At 33.1% G+C, this 23,159-nt stretch overlaps 1 protein-coding gene across 2 annotated transcripts in view; it reads right to left on the bottom strand.

Moving 5' to 3' along the window:
* The window catches only part of LOC127552960 (ceruloplasmin-like), a 66,588-nt gene that overhangs the window by 19,893 nt on the left and 23,536 nt on the right, over positions 1-23,159 (bottom strand). For both annotated transcript variants that reach the window (XM_051983300.1, XM_051983301.1), the window contains exons 8-17: positions 21,526-21,666; positions 20,909-21,126; positions 16,698-16,848; positions 15,048-15,260; positions 13,738-13,948; positions 10,757-10,896; positions 8,918-9,046; positions 6,038-6,144; positions 3,665-3,881; positions 2,986-3,125 (exon numbers count right to left, since the gene is read on the bottom strand). In XM_051983300.1, coding sequence (XP_051839260.1) covers positions 2,986-3,125; positions 3,665-3,881; positions 6,038-6,144; positions 8,918-9,046; positions 10,757-10,896; positions 13,738-13,948; positions 15,048-15,260; positions 16,698-16,848; positions 20,909-21,126; positions 21,526-21,666 — 1,667 coding nt within the window. The remainder of the gene's footprint in view (positions 1-2,985; positions 3,126-3,664; positions 3,882-6,037; positions 6,145-8,917; positions 9,047-10,756; positions 10,897-13,737; positions 13,949-15,047; positions 15,261-16,697; positions 16,849-20,908; positions 21,127-21,525; positions 21,667-23,159) is intronic.

Genomic DNA, 23,159 nt, shown 5'->3' with positions numbered 1-23,159 from the left:
AAATTTTGGGGCAAATTGAGGGAGTGACTTTGTGAAGGTGAAAGTAGGATTCTCTTGACTAAGTACATTTTCTAACCTACATGTATCACGAAGAACCTTTCTGTGTGACTGGGTATTGACTGTGACTCATACCTGAAATCAAACAAGATTATGGAGCAATATTAATGGTGATCTCTGCCTTTTTGTGATCCCTCACATAGCAAATTCCATTGATAAGGACAAGTATTTAATAATGCCTGTTTTTTTTCATTGAAATATAAATATGAGAAAAATCCTATTAGTGTCTTTTACCTGATTAATATGTGAATATTGATGCATATAACAACATATAACAAATTAATAATATAATATATGAATATAGTATAGTATGATGATAGTGAGGAATAATTTTAAATTTCCATTTGAATTACAAGTGATAGAGAAAAGGAGGCCTGACAATTGGCAGGATATTTAGTTTATAGTAGGTTGATACTAAAACATCCTTTCATTATATTAATGTAACCAAAATCTCTACCTGAGCGGTGAGGGATGAATTGGAATCAGATTTAGATAAAAATGAATAAAGATTAATGTAATTTACAAGAATATGAGTCATCCCTCAATTTATAAATGGTCAGAGGGACATGAACAGGCAGTTTGGGGGTGAAAAGAATCAAAATTACATATATAATATAGTCATATGAAAAAATGCTCTAAATCATTATTGATTAGAGAAAAGCAAATCTACCAAACTGGCTAAAATGATAGAATAGGAAAATGATAAAAGAAATGTAGAAAAATTGTGACAATAATACACGGTTGGTGAAACTGAGAACTGATTCAACCATTTTGGAGATCAATCTAGAATTAGGCCCAAAGAGTATGTATAACTGTTGAATTAGTAATACCACTATTAAGTCTATTTCCCAAGGTAATCAGGAAAAAGGAAATGAATCTATGTGTTATATAACATTTATAGAAGGGTTTTTTTTTTTTTTGCGATGATAAATGATGATGAAAAACTGGAAATTAAGGAAATGCCTCCCATTTGGAAAATGGCTAAACAAATTGTGGTGTATAATTATGGTGAAATATTACTATGCTGTAAGAAATGATAAGCAGGTTGATTTTAGAAAAAATATGATGACTTGTATCAAGTAATGAAGAATAAAATGAGTAGAACCAGGAGAATGTTTCATCCAGTTGCAGCAATCTTGTTTAAAAAAAGAAACTGTGAATGACCAAGCTATTCTGGATGTTATAAATACTCAAATCAACTATGAAGGACATATGAGGAAAGATACTGCCCTTCTCTAGTAGGAGGAGGAGAGAGAAGGAAGGAGATACTTAAGAACTTCAAATGTAATGAAAAACAAATTAAATTAAATTTAAATTTAAAAAATAAATGAAGCACATAATTTTATGTGTGTTTACACCATTGGTTCTCAAGTACAAAACACTCTCATGCAATATTCATTGGCTTATTGGTCTGTTTTCTGGTTTTAAGGCTAATTTTTCCTTTTATGAGTTTTAATTCTGAAATAAAGACTGAAACATATGAAAGACCCAATTTCCATTGCTCCATTACTAATTTAATTCTTTTTTTTTTTTTTTCCGCTGAGGCAATTGGGGTTAAGTAACTTGCCCAGGGTCACACAGCTAGGAAGTGTTATGTGTCTGAGGTCAGACTTACTAGTTTAATTCTAATGGATGATGAGCAAGCCTGATTATAACATTTTGGTTTGTAGATAGTTATACAATGGATACATGGCTTCATAGAATCAGAGGAGGAAATGTGAAATTGGAAATTACTACCCCGTTTTTATTTTGTATCATTTATTAAATAAGAATTGTAGTAACTCACTGGAATCAAGTAATGATGTATTAGGATAAGATTTAACTGCATAGGCCTTAATATAAGATAGACTCTTGAATATTAGAGTCTATAAGATAGCTTGACTTCTTTATAAGAGTTTTCCCCATTTCTCTAGGCTATAGCCTGGACTCAGTTTGTCTTATCCTGGAGCGGGGGGAAGAGGGGGAAGGTGGATGTTAATAAGATATTCCACCTGATCATAAGTCTAACACCTGGCTTATGGTATACAGGGTTGCTTTGTAATGGACTTTTAAGAGGCACTAATGTGTTTTCCCGATTACCATAGATTCTGGTGATCCTCTCTTCTGAGTCACTCTCCATTTACTCCTGTAAGCCCACTCTTATCTCTGATATAAATCAATTATAATCTTAGTTTAGTTCACATTATCAAACTTTCTGTTGTTTTTTCCACTGTACAAAAGGCTATTCTGACTGTCAGAAGTATCCCCTGTTACTGGGGAACTTGGGATTTCACTTTATTAACAATTACAAGCATAATAAATTGGTAATCTTGGGATTTTGTGTCTCACTTTCTCTTTTTCACAGATTTTTTATTGTGATAATTTTAATTTATGTATATATGTTTTAGCCCCCAGTAGCATCAATCAATCAATACTTATTAAGTACCTACTATATTCCTGGATAACAGATATTGAAAATACAAATACAAAAATACAGGAAAAACTCTTCCTTCAAAAAACTCTATTTTATCATTGAATAAACTTTAGAATAGGGACTATTTTATTCTTCTCTTTGTATTCCCAGAATGTAATAATCTACTTTGCCCACAGTAGATACTTAATAAATGCTTTAGGAATAATAAAAAACTGAATTTTTGGAAAGGTTTCATAAGTGTTTTTCATAGGGACAAATAGTTGTAAAGTACAGTGACTGGTACAAGTGCTCAATATTTCCTTCCTTCCTTCCCTCTTTCCTTCCCTCTTTCCTTCCCTCCTTCCCTCCTTCCTTCCCTCCTTCCTTCCCTCCTTTCTTCTTTCTTTTTTAGTACTCAATATTCTTATAAAATAACCCTGATGGTTTGGGGGACTCGAATTGTCACACTTCTTTTTCTGAATCTCTCAAAAGAACTGGGTTTTTCAGTTATAGAAAATTTTAAAACAGAAAAATACCTTATATTCAAAGCTGTGTCCATGGAAATGTACACTATGCAGGTCAATTTCATTTCCCATGGCCATCAGATACCAGTTGACTTTATCTCCAACATGCATTGTCAGACCATGTAAATTTCCAAACATTAGTCCATTAATTGCTATAAAAAAATAATAATTCGTTAAAAAAAATCTCTCAAGAAGGCAATTGATATTTTTAAGAAGTAATAAAACAGGCAAAGTCAGCAGTTAGGAGGTAAACACAATTCTATTCTAAATTTTGTGAAAAGTGCATTAGAATCTTTTTTTTTTCATTTTTCTTTGTTTTGGATGGGTTCAAGGAAATTATTCTAAACATGGCATATTACTTAACAAGAGATATGAAAACAGAAAAGGTTTTATAAGCAAATGAGTCAATTCTTCTCATTTTACAGATGAGGAAACTGATATAAAAAGTAGTTAAATGATATGCCAAGAATTACACAGTTAGTAAGTGTCTGAGGCAGAATTTGATGCAGGTATTTCTGATTCCAAAGCCAGTACTCTAATGCAATTCCAATTAATGCAAAAGATAAAGGTGGATGAGGTCATGTAGAGAATTAAATACAAATTACAATTCAGAGGCCTCAAGCTGATAATGTAAGAAAAAAATCAAAAGAGAAAAATATATACATTTTAAAAATGATATATTAGATACTACCATGCATTTTGTTGCTTTCTATAAAATCTTCATCTTCCTTGTTTACTTTTTCTGGTGCAGCAGAGTAAGTTTGGATATTTTCATCTAAATACCAAGATTCATTTTCATCAAAAACTAAAAATAGAAGAGAAAACTGGAGTTTCTTCATGGCTCCATATACAGGTCTAATATGTCTGCGGCAAATAATCAGAGGACCAATTAATCCACTGTAAAGATCCTGAAAACAGACCAAGGGATAACTTTAGTCATTTTTAATCATTCACCAGTAAACATTTTGTTAAACATTTATTATATGACAAGCACTGAAGATGTAAATATGATAGTAAAAAGAGTCTCTTCTCTCAAGAAACTGACATCCTTACTGGGAAATAATATGTAAATAATTGTGTGCATACAAGATATATATAAAGTAAATCCAGAGGTTTTATTATTTAGCATAACTACAAATTTCAAAATACTTTTCCTTATCAGTAACAATTACCTTAGTAATTAACCTTTGATAGTGATGGGTAACTAATAGTTGAATCTTAATTTGTAATGGGGAAATTGATAGATGAATGAAAGGCAGCATAGTATATTAGACAAGGTACCAGTTCTTTACTTGGGAAGATACTATGTGACCTTGGACAATAATAATAGCCAGCATTTATATATTGCTAGATCTTCAAATAGTTATAAATGGTCAGGAGATCACTAAATATAAATTTTATTTAGGTGACCAAAAAAATCTGAATTTGCAAAGTTTCTAAGCTCATAAGCAGCTGTTTGAAAAAGATCCTAACTTTCCTGTATTCCTGTACCATTGTTGTGCCTGATAATTCACATTTACTCACAAGGATACTCATTATTAAGAGAGCTTTTGTTACTAAGATGCTTTTTGGAGGGTTATGTGTACAAACTAAGGATGTACTCTTTTTTTTTTGTTCTAAAGTATTTTTATAACTATAGGAATTATATTTGCTTCCACCACTAATTTATGACATAGAAACTTGTTACCGAAAGTCTAATAAAAACCATAATTAAGTTTCAAGACCCTACCATTTCCCTCCTCCCATCCCCCTAAGGTATCTAGTTTTGGATACCAACTCATCTGATTTTTTGTGATGGTCATATCATCAAATACTATTTATTAGTAAGTCAGCTAGCTGTGGTCCCTTATCATTGTTCAAAGCTTTATTAATGGAAAGAAAAACTGAGATAAGTGATTAATCATCACTCAGGATATTCCCTTTAAAGCTATTTTTAACCATATAATGTATCTTGAACAAGCTTATAATTGGTATTGTTAAAAATTTTATGGATGCCTTTTTTTGTTAAAAAAAAAACTAGAATTATTTTCTGGGTATATTATTCATACTGTTTCTCAATCTTCTCCTTCTCATATGTATATAACACTATGCTCAAAGTCTCTGACTTCTCTCTCAAAAAGGCAGGAGGAGAGCATCTTCATTTCTCTTCTATTGCCTCTTAATTATTATAATTATTTAGTTTTTCACTCCATTTTTAGCAATTATTTCATTGCTAAAGTCATTTTGTATCTCTAGTGCTTAGCACACTACATAGTAAGTACTTAATAAATGGCTGCTGACTCAACTTCTCTGTTGTTTTGTTTGTTTGTTTTTCTTACTTCACACTCTTATTTCTTCCAAGTCCTCTCATGTTTCTCTGAATTTTTCCTCTTTGTCCTTTCTTACAACAAAATATTATTCCATATATTCATACATCACAGATTGATGGGAACCCAACTATTTTTTCCAGTTTGTTGGTGTCCCCTTCCCCAAAAGAAAGTATTATTTGGGTTATTTAGTTATAAATGGGATTTTTCTGTCCTTGGCTTCTTTGGGGAATGTTCCCAGTAGTGGGATGACTGGGTCAAAGGACTGCGATGTTATTTATATAATACAATATAATACAACAAAATAATCTTTGACCTTGAAATATTTCACTGAAAGGCAGTGATTGTTTGCATTTGCTACAATACTGGTCCTGTGGTGTATCCTTGAGATTGTTTATCCAAAGTAGAAGTTGCTAATACATAGTTTCCTTTTGTTGCCTCCTCTTTTGACTTGATGCTTATTTTGAAACTTACCTTAAAATGTAGTTTTATGTATTTTATACCAGCTTAAAAAGACAATGGAAATATTTGATTCGTTTTGCTTTTCTTATTCGTGTTGCCAATATGAGGGATCACTATGTGCTTAACTGTTCTTTTAAGAAAATATCAAAGCAAAAAGAATTGACAAGCAGGCTGTGTTTCTGGGAAGTTAGCCTAGACCTGGGGCATGGAAAAAAGCTGATCTCTCTTTCCTTCAATTGTGTATCTATTTTAAGAAGATGTCAGGAAAGCAGAAATAAGATACAGATGAAACATACCTTAACTTGATCTACGGTTGAATAGTAAGCCCAGGGAATACAAGGAGAATCTTCTATTCCAGCACCAGATCTTTGGGGGATTTCCCAAGTATAAGTCTGCGTTTGACCTGAGTTAATTGAATGAATAAGTATAAAGTTAGACTGGTTTCGTTTAGTCAGTTTTATGAGCCTAGAAGTCTTTTTTTTTTTTTTTAACAATGCTTTCATAAATCAGTGACTTCTGTTAAAAAAAAATTAAAAAATATTTGTTAATGTATGATTGTTTAACTCTCCCTGCTCAAGATAACAACTTTAAAAATTTCCTAGTACATCCCAAATGGAATATAAATCACATTGTATTTAATTTTACCCACTATTCTCTTTGGGGCAGCTAACTTACAAGCAGATAGAATACTTGACTTAAGAGTCAGGAAAAACTGAATTTAAATATGACTTCAGACATTGACTAGTTGTATGACTCTGGACAAGTAGTTTAACTTTGTTTACCTCAGTTTCCTCATCTGTAAAATGATCTGGAGAAGGAAATGGCCAACCACTCCAGTATCTCTGCCAAGAAAATCCCGAATGAGGTCACAAAGTCAAATGTGACCGAAATGAATGAGCAACATAACTATACCCTTAATATTCAGAATGAACTAATTATTATGCCTACATTGTCCTATGAAGTCAAGAAGATGGCAGCCCCATTTTTCTCTGATTTGCAAAGAAATATTAGAATAGATCTTCTCTTAACTTGGATAATAACACTATGTACTTATATAGCTCTTTACAGATGACATAGCCCTTTTCTCACAATAAGTCTTGTGAGATGAATAAGGCAATTATAATTCCCATTTGAGAGATGGGGAAATTAAGACAGCAGATGATTTGCTTCAGATCACACAAGTGTCAGAATCTTGGATTCTCCTCCCTCCCATCCCCAGTCCTACTTCTTGACTTGGACACTAACCTACTTTTCTGTGGCCTCTCATACTGACATTGGAGTATTTTATGTGCTATTTTCCTCACAGCAACATTACGAGTTAAAGAACGCAATTACCCTTCCCTCTTTGATTTAATCTCCGTCATGTGACTTTGGTTAGGTCAATACTCTGTGATGGGCTTTAGTTTGCTCAGCTATAAAATGAAGGCTTTGGACCAGACAGCTGTTGAAGTCCCTCCTTGTTCTAGAGCTCTGAACTTGTGAACTTCCCTTTTCTGATCTTCCATTTCCTCAGCTATAAAATGAGAAGGGTTGGACTTAGATGACCTTTTCAGTGTACTATTGCAGACCTAAATCTACCATCCTTTGGTCCTACTAGTTCCATTAGAGCTGAAAAGATTGTTCAGACCCAAAGTAGTTTAGCAGACGTTTCCCCTTCCCTTCCTTCCTTCAAGTGTCTTTTTCCTTTTCCTGACTAGTATTCTTTTCTTCTTCTCTCACTTCCTAATTTTTATCAGCTCTCCAAAAGCTTCCTGATCCACCAGAAATAATCAACTATCCTTTTTCCTTCCCAACAAACTTCAATTCTGCTTTCCACTACCATGCTTTCTTCATTTGTGAGCTCTGCCTCATTTCTTAGTTTCCCTGGCTTTCATCACATCTCAGCTCAAAATCCACGTGTCACAGAAAGACTTTCCTTGTGGCTGAGCTGCTAGTGGCCTTCTTTTGGAGATTACCCTTTCTCTATGCACAGTATGAATACATGTAATGAGTAACAAGTACCTGTACTCATTATTTACATATTAACTCCTAGAGGCAGAAGCTGATTTTTTGCCTTTCTTTGTATCCTCAATGCTTAGCACAGTGCCTCTCATAGACACTAAATGGTTGTTGACTGACTGATCTCTATAGTTAACTCTTTGGATGCCCATCTTTCATGCTTTCTATATATACTATATATTATACACATGACTATATATAAATGTTAGATCTCCTTACTAATTTATTCGTGCCTATTCATTCTACCCTGCAGTCCAACCCATGTTCCATAGAGTCTTTAATCCTTTAGGAATCAGATTCTCATTTCATCCTTTCAGCTCCTCAGTGAGAGAGATCTAAATTATATGACCTATTCTACTGTCCTCTTTTATGAAAATTCCATTCCTAATATATTTTCATCATTGAGATAGAAGATGAGAGATAGAACTTAATTTTCCATTCTACAACCCCTCTTTTTCTCATCATTTATAGCCTATACCAAACTTTCAAGTCATTGAAGCCATTGTTTTCTCTTATTAAGACTCACTGTCATCATCCAAGACTATTGTGGAACCTTCCTGAATAAGGAATTCAGGGATAACTGTCTACTAGAATTTCATTATAAAATATAAACGCTTCTAGGTGGTGAAGTGAGTAGAGCACCAGCCCTGAAGTCATGAACACCTGAGTTCAAATTGGCCTCAGACAGTTAATACTTCCTAGCTGTGTGACCCTGAGCAAGTCACTTAACCCCAATTGCCTCAGCAAAATATATATATATATACACACATACATGTTTATATATATATATATATATACACACACACACATACACATACACACTCCTTAGGAGTAGAGAAATAGGGAGTATTTTTATCTTTTCCCTACTGTCTTGTACAGTACCTGGCACAATAGATGCTAATTGTAATGATAATCACCATTTCACTAATACTGTAATCTGTATCATTAAAGATATGATCCTGGTTCCTCTTTCCTGAAAGACCTACCATTATGCAAACAACAATTTCCCTCAAGTTTCTTTTATAAAGGAAGCTCAAAGAAACTTCTTATATTATTATATCATGAATTTTAAATATACTACTTATATATTATATTTTGTATATAATACTTTCATTATTCATTTCATTACATTATAATTTCATATTTATATTATAAATTGAATTTTCCCCAAATGATACCTGGTTGTGTTGGAACTACCACAGAATTAGGAGTTTTCACCCCGTGGGCATGTATTGAATAAGGTCTTGATGCCATGTTTTTAAAGACAATTATAACTTTGCCACCAACATATCCCATAAGTTGTGGACCTAATAGGAGTAAAACAGAAAAAAAAAATCATTGAGGAAATTAAGACACAGACTACATTGAAATAGGCATGATGGCAAAATACCATATATATTTTTTGATGTGCAGAATATGAATTCTTCTCAGACTGGAAAATTTAGAACATAAACCCAAATAAAACTTGCCAAAAAATGGCTTTCTCCAAAGATGGAGATTCTAATTGACTTCTTCTAATGCAAAGTTCTGGAAGACATTTTCAAGACCTTATGGGCATCTGCAGGTATATAATCTGATCATGGATCATTTCCCTGTTGATTCATATCAGAAACCTCCACCTCAGATTAGAAGCCTCCCAAGAATCACTTTCCAATCCCCATTCTCTCCTCTTTACTCTGAGTCTACTTTCCCAGAACTTCAATGAGGAGACAACAGAATTAAGTGCAAGATGCCAGAAATCTCTTTCCTGTCTTGGTCTCTTCTCTCCTGGGAGAAATCTAGATGGTACCTTTATCCCTTTTTTGCTTAAAGCTTTAGTTTGTTTTTAAAAAGAAAGTCAAGGATAGTTAAGTCCACAGGAAAATCCAACAAACAGGAAAGAGGTAATGGATATTACAGTAATGGATATTGCTGTCCTTCATGGTTAACCCCTCCCCTCCACTGATCATTTCAAGATACCCCATAGAATTGGATTCTTCCTGTGTTTGCAGAGTCTCTCCAGCAATCACCAAAAATCTAGAGATAACTTTTCACTGCTTGCTATAGTGATATACATTTTGTCTCATCTTTCTATATTAAATTAATGTCCTAATCATCCGTACACACATTTTCTTCTTACCACCTGTATATTTCTTTTGAGAGTCAACTTTGGGTCCTTGAAAAATAGTTAGTAAATAATTAGATTCTTCAAGTGTTTCAAGAGATTTTTTTTTGGGGGGGTAGAGTCATTGAGTCTGGAGGGTGAGAATAAAAGCATTTTGGTAGTACTTTTACATTTGAAAAATACTTTATCTTTGTTTTCTTGTTTGATTCTCATAACAACACTGTAAGATAGAGGTTCTGTTATTATCTCTACCTTAAAGAGGAGGAAACTAAGTTCAAGTGACTTGTTCTCAGCTCTTTAAGTCTGGGTGTGAGAGAATTGTAATAGTGTAATGATAAATGATAAATGAGGTAGCTGGATTGCTCAGGAGTTAGAACACTGAACTTGGAGTTAGAAAAATCTTCATTCAAATCCAGCCTCAGCTACTTAGTAGCTGTGTAACTCTGCGCAAGTCTTTTAACCCTATTTGTCTTAATCCAGTGGAGAAGAAAATGGCAAACCACTTCAGTATCTTTGCCAAGAAAACTCCAGGGAAAATACTGGTGTGCTATAAAGGGTCACCAAGAGTCAGACCTGGGTGAACAACACCACCAATGATAAATGCAGTATTTCTGAAGGCTGATCTGAGGCAGCATTTTATTATACCTAAGAACTTTTTTTTTTTTGCTGTTTTTGGATTAGTTTATTTTTTTAAAGCAAAGTATATGAACTCAATTGTAGATTTTTAAAGAAAACTTTAATGATTAATTTTTGATATGTAGGTCCAGAAATAACTCAAAATGCACATATCAACTATTTCTATGAGACAATAAATAATGAAGGACATTCTAATTCTTAGAATTAGTTATGGGCCCATTTTTAAAATTAAAATTCATGATTTAGATTCTCAGAATCAGTTATCATGGTACAGTACCTAGAATTCCCAAATGTTCCTCATCTTCTTTTCTCTCTGTTGGAGTACTAAATGTATTATCAGTGTATTGACGGTATACAGCCTTCTTGTATTTGGAACCTATGAAGAATTCTTCTTTATCTAAAAACACATTGGAAACACTTAAAAAAAAAAAAAAGAAAGAAAAATTTAGGATTTGCTACCACAACATAAAGGAAACTTTGAATTGTACAAGATTGGGCAAAGAATAAAGGGATTATATCTTATTTAAATTTTGTATTTCCTCCAAAAGCACAGATCAGGTACTTGATTAGTGTTTGTCAACCAAGTACTAACTAGCAGCATAATCCTATCCTAGAAAGGCAAGAGTAACCCCTATAAAAGTAATATGGTAGTTGAGAGGATGGCTTACCAGTCATTGAGATATTTCACACATGAAAGAATCTACAACTTTTTACATTTTCTGCATAACCCTGAGGATACCATTCAAGGATTTTATGAAAGTCTATGACAACTCTGAATTTTCTTCCCAATGAAAGATTTTTGCCTTAGCCTTTGTCTATTGTTTAGCTTATGTTTCCCAAGCATTCCTTGATTCATTCATTCTTTTAAAGTTAATAATAATACAGTACTTCCACCATCAAGGAACTTAGGATCAAGGAGAAGAGAAGCATATTATATACAAATAAATAAAGTGTGAAGTAGAATGTGAAAAGCAAATAAGGAGAGTATGAATGAGAACACATGAGGGAGAAATTCCTTCCATTGGAAGGGAATACTTGTACATGCTGTTCCTCTTGCCTAAAATAGCTTTCCATCCTTTTTCTGTCAAATTATAATTTTTAAAAAAGCTTATTTTAAGGCTCAAATGATATGATTTTTGAGAATTTGCTTTATGGGATATAAGGAATCATTAATATATTACACAAAAGATAATCTATCACTATTAGAATAGAGCATTTCAATTGCTGATGACTGTACACCCTAAGTATTTGTTAGCACTTATTTCATTTATATGTAGTTAGTTGTCTATATTTATATGGCTACTTCTGTTACATTGAAAATTCCTTAAGGAATAGCTTTGTCTTGGATACTTCTCTATAGCCCAGACAAGGAGAGACAATTAAGATACAATAAGGCTCAAGTGAGTCAACTGCTACAAAAAATTTTTGTCAACTTGAAACTTTAAATGACTTAGTTATTTCTACTTCATACTTTGGGACTTTTTCCTATATCTTAGTTATGAATGTTTCTTATTATTCCGAAAACTTTTAAAATGATGAATGAAATGATGAATACATATACGGATGGGATGGGCCAAATGAAGCAAACACTTAATTAATATATCAAATGACAACTCAAGATCCAAAATAGACCCTGACAGGCTAGAGCACAAGACTGATCTAATAAGATGAAATTCAATAGGGATAAATGTAAAGTCTTGTAATTAGATACCCAAAAAAAAAAAATCAAATCCACAAGTATAAGATGAGGGCAAGGTGTTATGGTTAGACAGGAATTTGTCTGATAAAGACCTAGGGAGTTTAATGGACCTAGAGTTCAATGTATATTAGCAAGCAAATAGCAGTAACAACATTAGCAACAACTAATGTAATCCTGGGCTGTATTAAGAGAGATTCTTAGATCTTAAGATTTGTAAGATGAACAGAGGTATATTAACAGATTCCAGGAGTTAAGAAGTGATAATTTTGCCCTAGATGTCACTGTCAGATTTTATATGGAAGATTGGGTTTAAGAAGAACATTTATAAGTTGGACAGTGTCCAGAAAAGGGCAACTAGGATAACATAGACTTAAGCCCATGTCACATGACAATTGATTGAAAGAAGTAGGGATATTTTGTCTAGAAAAGAGAATACTCAGGGCTAAACATAATAGCTTTTGTAAAGTATTTGATGGGCTGTCACATGGAAGATCAAATGTTTTGTATTTGACTCCAGAGGGCTGAACTAGTGACAGTAGGTAGAAGATGAAAAAAAGGCAAACATAAACTTGCTATAAGAGTGAAAAAAAAAAAAAAAAACTTCTTTTTCTTTTCTTTCTTTTTTTTTCCCCCGAGGCAATTGGGATTAAGTGACGTGCCCAGGGTCACGCAGCTAGGAAGTGACTAGATTTGACTTAGAAATAGACTAGATTTGAACTTTAGATTTGAACTTTAGACTAGATTTGAACTCAGATCTTCCTGAATTCAGGGCTGGTACTCAATTCACTGCGCCACCTAGCTGCCCCAAGAAACATCTTAAGTATTAGAATTTTACAAAAAAGTAGAATGGGTTATGTCAATAGATGGTGGGAAATTTTATCCCCATCTTGGATGGTTTCCATCAGAGGGAACAGCCACTTGTTAATTATGTTAAAGTTGAGTTTGCTTTGGAGTACGGTTGAACTAAGGAACACTGAAGTACTTTTACAACTCACATTCTGTGTCTAGTACAATGCTTTGTTCAAGTGTGAAATGTTTAGCTATTGAAAAAAAAAAACTTGAGGAAAAAAATAGGAAAAGTATTTTGTTCATTAAAAAAATAAACAATGTGAGGTCATTTGGTTTTCTGAAGGAAAGAGAATGGAGTGGTATTGGTATGGAGAAAGGAATAATTTTTAGTTCTCAAGAGGGTAGATACTAAAGTGTTTTTGACTAAAATTAGAATTAAATGAGAAGTCTGGAAGGTGGAATGTGGGGGAAATGAATGTGGGGAAACCCATGCTTTTGATAACAGATTTGGCTGAAAGCAAGATTACTGGGCCAAAACAAATGGGAATTTAGTTGAGGCACAAGATTTCTGAGTATATAAAATGGAAATCTTCCTGATAGAAACTAAGAAAAGACAAAGACCTAAAGTACAAGAGCAAGCAAGTTAATCGAAATTTAAACCAATTAGAAAAACAATGCTGTACTTCCTTAAAATATTCTCTCCCAAGCAGCTAAAAGAATAATGATTCTACTTCATGAGAAATCAAATTAGTTAGGAGATGCCAAATTACTTTTGCTGTTCTTGTAAATTATGGAGTTTTTCTTCCCAGTCCCTGGTTGGGGAATAATCCCATTCCACTTCCTTAGCAGCAATGTAGTAGACTTTCTGGTGTAGATATAGTGTTGTGTCAGATGTAGACTTCTCACACTCTCTCACTAGATATTTCTGTTTCATGCCTCCTGTGTAGTGATCTGTTGTTAGGCATTCAACATCAAAAAGTCCTGGGGAGGAAAACAACAACAACAACAATAATAATGTCACATGGTGAAACCCACACTTGTAACAAGCATCATGTAATAAGAAATGTATGGCTTTTAATGTCATGCTTTTAATTTTTGCTTAAACTTTCTTTTGTCCATTAATAGTTTGGATGGTAGAGGGGTTTCTTTTGAGGGAAGGTAAAGGCACTCATCAAATGAATACTCTGGATCCTGTGCTCTAAGGAATGACCTATATTTTGGAAACTTTTGACTTTGGAGTTCTAATGGGAGTCTCAATCAATCAATTAATAGACAAATATTTATGAAACAAATAACCTATTGATGTGTCAGGATTTGTCCTAAACTCTAGGAATACAAAGTCAAAAATGAGCCCTCAAGGAGTTTACTTTCTAATAAAGATAAAAATATTTCAAATATATACAAGATAGTTGGAGAGAAATGACATGAATAGCTGGGGGGAAGCAGGAAAGATTTTTTATAGCAGATGTTACTTGATCCAAATCTAAAGGAAACTAGCAGAGGTAAGAAGGAAAAACATTCCAGGGATGTGAAGCAGTCAATGCAAAGACAAGAAGGTCGGAGATGGAGCACTGTGCATACAAACACCAGGTAGTGAAAAGTAGAAAAGGTGTTCAGAGCCTTAACTATCAGAAAAGACTAATACTTGGTCCTAGAAGTAATATTTGTCTTATATCCACCTTCTAATATCCTGGAAGAGTCTGAAATGGGATGGAAGGATGAGGTTGTTATTTCAAAAAAAGTGTCACAAACACTACCATTGTAGTAGGTACCACACATAGTTATCATTGATCCATCCCCCACATGCATCCACTTTCCAGGAACAGGTTAAAATATAGAGTAGGATTTTTTAAATTTTATTTTAGGAAGCATGGGAGACCCAAAGCAAGGGAGTCATACTGAGATAGTTCCACTTTTTCTATAACCACTGAGAGGCTTTTGGGGAGAAGAAGGTATTCACCACTCAACGTTTGTGGGTAAAGCTAGGCAAACCAAACTTGGGGGAATTCAAATTATATATTCATATATATGTATATGTATATGTGTAAAATGAAGGGAAACAATCAGTCTGACTACTCACCTGCAGAGTCAGGTGTCATAAGGAGTGTAAGAGATGTTTGAGGGAAAAGGTTTGCTGTGTCCTTCTGTTCTCCCTTAGAGAGGAATGTGTTTCCTGCAAAGTATATCCCATGTATATCAGCCTCATTTCCAGCACTGAATAAGTGCCATGAAACGGTATCTCCTAGGCACATTTCAAGTCCAGGCTGCTTCCAGTACATGAATCCATTTATGGCTGCAAAAATATTATAAGAATGAAAAGTTTGTCCCAAACTGTTCAATGGAAGTTTACTTGTTATGTATGTTACTTTAGCATTCCAGAATGTGTGCTAATTAAAGGAAACTCTCTCTTCCTCATTTCTGCAATGGGAGGAATATTTTTAAGGAAAGGATCACAGATGATGGTCCCATTTGTATGCTTCTCAGATAGTCCCAGGAGCTGGATGTAAGGGCAGAGCATCCTGAAGGACTTGTATATACATAGAGCTGAGGAACACTTCAGTGACATTCTGCTAGAGTGTTCTCTAGCTACTCAATTCTCACTTTTTCCTAGTTCTCCTAATGTTTATCACTGTTGAATATAGGCTATCAGAAAATTTCATTACTTTCTTAGACTGCCCAGAAATATCTCCATAGAATTTAGGGTTGGAAAAGAGCTAATAGATAATTTAGTCCAACTGCTGTCATTGATACAAGAGGAAACAAAAGTTAGATAAATTTGTTATTTCAAAAAAATGGCACAAATACTACCACTGTAGTAGGTACCATACATCGTTATCATTGATCCATCCCCCCAGATGCATCCACTATCCGTGTCCAGGGACAGGTTAAAATATGAGGTAGGATTTTTTTTTTTTATTTTAGGAAGCATGGGGGACCCAAAGCAAGGGAGTCATTTTTTTTTAAACAATCAGGTTTAAGTGACTTGCCCAGGAACACACAGCTAGAAAATGTGTGAGGACATTTAAACTCAGATCCTCCTGACTGCAGGGCCAGTGCTCTATCCACTGTGTCTCCTAGTTACTCCTCATAAGTCCTAAAGGTAGTTAGGTAGCAGAAGTAAGATTTGAATGTAAAGCCTTCAATTCCAAATTGCAGCATTGTAGTAAACGGTCATACCTTTCCACCCATAAGGTCAAGCTGAGCATTTTGGTGACCATGTATTTAATAATTGACAATAATTAAGGTATAAAGAGCCAATAGAGTATAACCCTTTTAATCTCCCACTTAGGAGCATTATTAAAATATAATCATTTCCTTCTCTTTCTCCATATAACACTTGTCTTCATAATGCCCAACAAGGGGCAAACTGTTTTCTCATTGAGAATATGATTTACTCCTTTTTCCATGTTCCAAGTTTTAGTACTTTGTATTTCAATTTTCTAGACTCAGAAAATGATAACTCATACTTAATTTCAAATAGTTATTATGAGGATCAAATGAAATAATGCATATTAATACATGACACTTTGCTGTTTTAAATGTCAGCTATTATTATTATCATTATTATTAAATACTAAATTGAATATCCCTCAGGCTGTTATTTTAAATCAATAAAATTTTATTTTAAATTAAACTAATAGGAAAAACTAATAATAGAAAACTGTCCAATAAATATATATATGTATTCTGTGTTGGTGTACAATGGACCTCTTATTAATTTGTCACTTACAGTGCATTTTATTGGATTCTTGAAAATCAGCATCTTCTTTATCCACCTGGTGAGGTTCTTTTGTAAACATTTGGATATTTTCATCCAAGAACAGACTTTCATTTTCATCAAATACTAGGGGGAACAAATAGAACTCTTTGTCCACACCTATCTGTGAAAAAAAGATCAAGAGAAAACAACAAATTAAGTCCAAGTAAATGCTCTCAGATAATTACATTCTTGTAGAGTATGAGTGTGTCTTTTTTCAGAGTGTCTTAGAGCTTTTTGCAAACTGATGCTCAAGAACAATGGAGAAGCCTTATTAGCTACTAAAGCAAAGGTTCTTAACCTGGGATCCACAGATTCCAGAGGGGTTCGAGGATAGATTTCAGTGTTCTATGAACTTAGATGAGAAAAAAAAATTATGTCTTTAATTTCTTTTGGGGGAGTAATTTAGTCATTTTATTAAAAAGGCCAAAAGATTATTAAATAAAAAAGATGGTCTTTTGGCCACTCTTTTAGACCAAATTTAATCAGTATGTCTGTAATTTCACTAACTTTTGATTTCAATTTGTATATCATTCAATTATGAATATAGCCAACAGACATCATTTTGAGATGGGATCTATAGGCTTTATCAGGTTGTCAAAACATTAAGAACTCCATGTACTGGAATTTCTCATTTAAAGCCAATTGTAGGTATGGAGACCTAGTCCATATTAGTCCATGCTATCTCTTTTCTTGAATTTTTCATAATGATTTTATAGTTGTTTTATAATTTGCATAATAATTATTTAAACCAACATGTTTCCTATTCTACTCTTTTGCAGGCTGTCTTTGAGAAGTGAGAAGGGAGACTGGAAAAAATGCAGAGTAGAGTCCAAAGAGTTGCCTTCAAATTACTCCTTTGGAATCATTGTACACAGTAACAGTGACATTGTACAATGATCCACCATGATTGGTTCAGCTCTGCTCAGCAATACAATGATAGTTCCAAAGGACTTATGATACAAAATGCTATCCACCTCCAGAACAAGAACTGATGGAATCTGAATACAGAATGAGGCGTACTATTTCCCCTGTTTTTTGTAGATTTTTTTCTTTGCAAACTATTTCTTCTTTATCAACATGGTTAATATTGAAATAGATTTTGCATGATTATACATTTATACTCAATATCAAATTGCTTACCATCTTAGGGAGAGGGGAGGGAAGGGAGAGAAGGAGAAAGTTTGGAACTCGAAATTTTATAAAAAATGAATACTAAAAATTGTATTTACATGTAGTTGGAAAATATTATTAAATACTATTAAAATGAAAAAATGCTATTAAAATATAATTAAAAATCAAAATTACTCCTTTGTTGCTTACCACTTGGGTAACATCTACAATCTTAGGACTTTGGAGAAATCCCTTAATTTCCCTAGATTTCCATTTCACATTTGGTAAAAATAAGGGGATTGGACTTAATGGTCTCTAAAATCTTCTAGCTCTAAATCTATGAATTTATGAATCTATGAACTTATGTAAAGGATACAAGAGCAAACATTTCTTAACCCCTAATGTGTAAAATCAGAGGATCTAAATCTGAAACTGGAAGAGACCTCAGAAGTCAGCACCATCATTCTATAGACAAGCAAAGTAAGGATAAAGAGATTATATGACTTGCTCAAAGTCATGGAGAGAGGGAGTCAGTCCTTGTCCCTAAGGCCTATGACACATTTCTTTGTGCACTTGTCAAAGGGCTTTGCAGAACCTTAAAATGCTATATAGATATGAGAAATTTTAAAATAATTTTGTTTTGACTGAACTGAGGTCTTGCTATTTACTGAATAAAGTTTGACATATCAACAAGACTATCTCTGATTTCTCTAGACAAAAGGAAGCTTATAGATAAATATGCTCATATTAATGCACCTGTCCTTCAGTAAGCATTATTAAATGCTTATTATTTATTCAGTATTATAGCTGGCGTTGATGTGACAAATACAAAAAAAGGTGTCCCTGCCCTCAAGGAGTTCATATTCTAATAAAAGACACAACTGCAAATGACCATATTTAGAATAGCAATGCAAATATTTAGAAAACAAAATAAAGGTAATGTTGAGTTGAGGGAGAAGACAAGGCACTGTGATAATATGTATGGAGCATGGGAAGAGACTATAGTAAATGTATGATAAAATGTGAGAGTACAGAAGGGAAATATAGATCTTGAAATTGTGTATTTCTCAAATTAAGAGGCAAAAATAATGATGGAGTTAGGATTCAAAGGGATTAGGGAATACAGCCCTCATACCTTTAGGGACTGTCTTTCCCTAATTTAGAAAGGCTATTTTTCTAATATTGGGGAGGGTTGCACTTTATTTCTAACTTCTCACTGGTAGACTCATAGTCTTTCTTTTCTTGCTAGCAAAATGTAGCTATTTGGCCACTAATGAAGAAAAGAAAGTCAATCAATATTTCCATGGTTAATTTTTCTAAATAAAATGACTGATTCTGAAACTTAGGTTGTCAAGCCCAAAATGAATATCATTTTCATATTTGGATAATATTTTTGTTTCTGCAATATAATAGGAAATATGACTTGTACTGAGTCATAATTTAATCTAATTTAATTTTATGACATAAATAATTCAGGTTTCATGGACAACTTTATTGCCAACCTATCTTGGAATAAGAGTATTTAAATGAAGAAAATTATAGAATCAAAGGTCTATAGCCAAAAGGGATTTCAGAGATTATGTAGTCTAGATGCCTTCATTTTACAGAAGGGGAAACTGAGATTCAGAGAGATAAGATGAGGAAAGTTAAATAGACTTTCAAAACTTCAACTTGATTTTTTTTCAGTTCTTATACATTCCTCATCAATGTTGATGGCAACTTCTGTCACTGCCCCACTTTGATAGACAGTCTTTGTGGGTTTCTATAACCCCAAAATTATCACTTGTTGCCAACTATCTGGTGGTGAATCTCCTTGTACACAGCTACATTGATCCTAGGATGAGAAATGTGTAGTCTGTCACCAACATCCTACTTAAAATCTCTCCAGCTTCTAATAACATGCCAAAGTTTGTGCTCTGCTGGAATAGCTTTTGAAAATTCACAATGACACTAAATGATAGAATTGTGGAGGAATCACATAATTCTTATGTCAATAATTATAGAACAAAATTATTGGGTTATTTGAAAGGGAAGTCTAAAACCCTAGAATTTTCTCTTTTGGATGATGATGACTATAGAACTTGGCTTGAGGATACAAAAACAACGACAAAGAAATCAAACAAGATATATATATGTATATGTACATATATATATAGTGTATATATATATAATGTAAAAGTATTTAAGGCCATTTTTTCATTACTAGCCAAAAAAACAGAAAACAGGTGGTAATTCTATTGAAAAAAAACCAAATCGTATATTAATGTAATGAAAATTATTATAATGTAAGAAATGACAAAATGTACAATTTCAGAAGACACTAGGAAAATCTCTATAAATTGATGCAGAGGAAAATGAACAGGGGAATTTATGTAATTATTTGTGTATTATTTATACAACAACATTGTAGAGAAAAAATAACTTTGAAAGATTTAACATGAAAAGATGCTTCTCAATTAATGCTCCTAAACTTGAAGAGAGCCAGCAAAAATAATTTATTTTGGAAGTTTGGTGGAAGCTATTATTGTCAACCACAAAAAATCATAATAGCAAATTCTATTATTAATCAATTTTTTTGAATTTTAAAAACCACATTCACAAGGAGAAAGACTTTAGAATTCTTTTTAGTGTGATAATAAAAAGACTAGTTCAAAAGAATGAAGAGCAAATATACTACTTATCATTTGATTGAAATGATGACCTTAAAATGCAGAAAGAAAAATACATTTTTGTTTGAACATGGCTAATGTTAAACTATATAAATATGCATTGAGAATTTTTTAATGCCATTTTTTTTAAATGCTGTTATTACTTAAGAAACAAAAATTTAACCTAAAAAAGAAAAAAGCTGAGACATTAATAAACTCATAGAAACATTAATTAGTGCTGGAAGAAACTTTGCAAACATCTAGTCCAACTCCTTCATTTTATAGACAACAAAAATAGAGGTTAAATGACTTGCTCAGAATCACAAAGGAGGTAAATAAGGACAGAGTCCAGATTTGAACCTGGACCTCTTGACTCTGATAGAGGCATTCTTTTCATTGGACCCCATTAGTATCATAACTTACCTGTCTACCATCAGAATTCAAACTTCCTTTTCTACAGATGATGAGAGGACCAATAAGTCCAGTAAACATGTCTTTAATGGGATTTACACCAGAGTAGTACATCTTGGTTAAACAATTAGGATCCCGGTATGTAGGTCCCACTCCATCTGGGACAGTCCATTCATAGGTAAACTTTTTTTGGGGTGACACATTTGAAGAAGAAGAAGTAAAAGAAATACCTAAGACAAAATGAACATTAAGAAGATTGAAATGTTATTCAGTATTGCAGGTGGATTATAGGCTATGTCCATATCAATGGTAACTCCCTTCTGGGCTCTGTCTTTTGGATAAGAATGGATGAGAATCTTAAAATATCATCTGTAGGTGGTTAAGTGATTTTTGCCATGTCTGAAAATGTATTTCTCATTCTTCACCTTGAGTCCATTCCTCCTCTGTTAGGAGATTACTATCAAAAAATATTAAAACCAATATAGAATATTGGAGGAAAGACTCTATTCTCTCATTAGTAATATTTTCTTACTAGAACCCTGACCTAGTAATTTGAAACTAGGAAATGGGCTAAATTTATTTCTTAGCACATGGCCGATCTTATAAATACTAATGAGGGCTATACTCACCTCCATGGAGTGAATTGTATTGGGATCCTTCATTATGCTTGTTGAATCTTACACCAGTTGGCTGAATGCTGAGGGGAAAGGGACTCTTATTAAAGAAAGTAACTTTGATAGTATCTCCAACTTCTGTCTTAATGACAGGACCTAGAATTAAAGAAAGAATGATTTTTCTTCCTTTGCTATTTAATGATATGAAGAAGTAATGATCATTCCCTCAGTAGCTCTTGTTCTCTTTCTCCATTTACCTAGCATTTAGTTTGTGTGTCTATGCATATATACATTTACTTACATACATACATATATGTGTGTGTGTATATATATATATATATATATATATATATATATATATATATTTTTTTTTCTATTGATAGAATGGAACTTCCTGGAAGAAAAGGGATAGTTTCATTTTGTCTTTGTGACTTTAGTGTCTTTTATAGTACTTGGCACATGGTTGGTAACATTAATAAGCATTATTGACAAGCACTGAAAAATACATTAATTTTTTTCTTAGTTCTTTTTGAGAGAAATTTGCCTATATATAAGTCCATCCATCTCACATGAGAGTGACACATGGTTTGGGTAGGTGTTGACTTTGACCCAACCTTTATTTTGATGCTATTAAACTAAAGCAATAAATTCAATATCTGCTTTAATCAGTTAGTATTCAAATATACATATCCAGAAATTGCAGCTAGGTGATGCAGTGGATAGAGGACCAGCCCTGAAGTCAGGAGGACCTAAGTTCAAATTTGACATTAGGCACTTAACACTTCCTAGCTGTGTGATCCAGGGCAAGTCACTTAACCCCAATTGCCTCAGCAAAAATAATAATAATACAAATTGCTCAACAAACTAACTTTATAACCTTGTTATAAATACAACTCTTTAGAGAGAGCCCTCTAATCTTTCATTATCAAAGTAAAAAGTGAAAAGTAGTCCAAAAGAATGAAAAGCAAACATACTACTTAGCACCTAACAGAAATGATGATCTTAAAGGGCAGAAAGAAATATACATTTTTGTTTGAACATGGCTTAAACTATATAGATATGTATTAAAAAATTAAAGGGGAATGGACACATTAATAAAAATGTTCATTCCTTGGGAAATAAAAATTATAACCTAAAAAAGAAAGAAAAACTGAGACCTTAATAAGCTTGGTGATGGTGATGGAGGTAACACCATGATTATTATTATTAATTCAATTTGACAATGTCTTGTCCAATAAACATTCAATTAATTGTTAAATTAGACAAAACTTTGCTGGGGGTGGGAAGAGAGAGAGAGGGAACAATCAATATTTTTGAGAATTCCTCATTCCTTTGTATCACTCAATCAATAAATAAGCATTAATTAAGAACTAACTATATTCCAGGCACTGTGCTAAGCACTGAGTATTAATTCTAATGATAAAGATAACAATTCATTCATGAAGGCATTTTGTCCATACTGTATGATTCTTTGGTGATGTCATTGTGTTTATATCATTACCAAATATTCAGTGACTATATATGCTTTCTTGAAATGAACCTCAACTTTTGTTGATTTGGAGTTCTTTCCTTTCCTTGCACCTAGGCGACCTAATAAGCATGGAACCAATAAATTATTATTATTCCAGGAATAATGTTTTAATCTCCAA

Source organism: Antechinus flavipes, chromosome 3 (genome assembly GCF_016432865.1).
Source record: "Antechinus flavipes isolate AdamAnt ecotype Samford, QLD, Australia chromosome 3, AdamAnt_v2, whole genome shotgun sequence".
NCBI classification, from domain to species: domain Eukaryota; kingdom Metazoa; phylum Chordata; class Mammalia; order Dasyuromorphia; family Dasyuridae; genus Antechinus; species Antechinus flavipes.
This window is presented reverse-complemented; position numbering and strand designations above follow the sequence as displayed.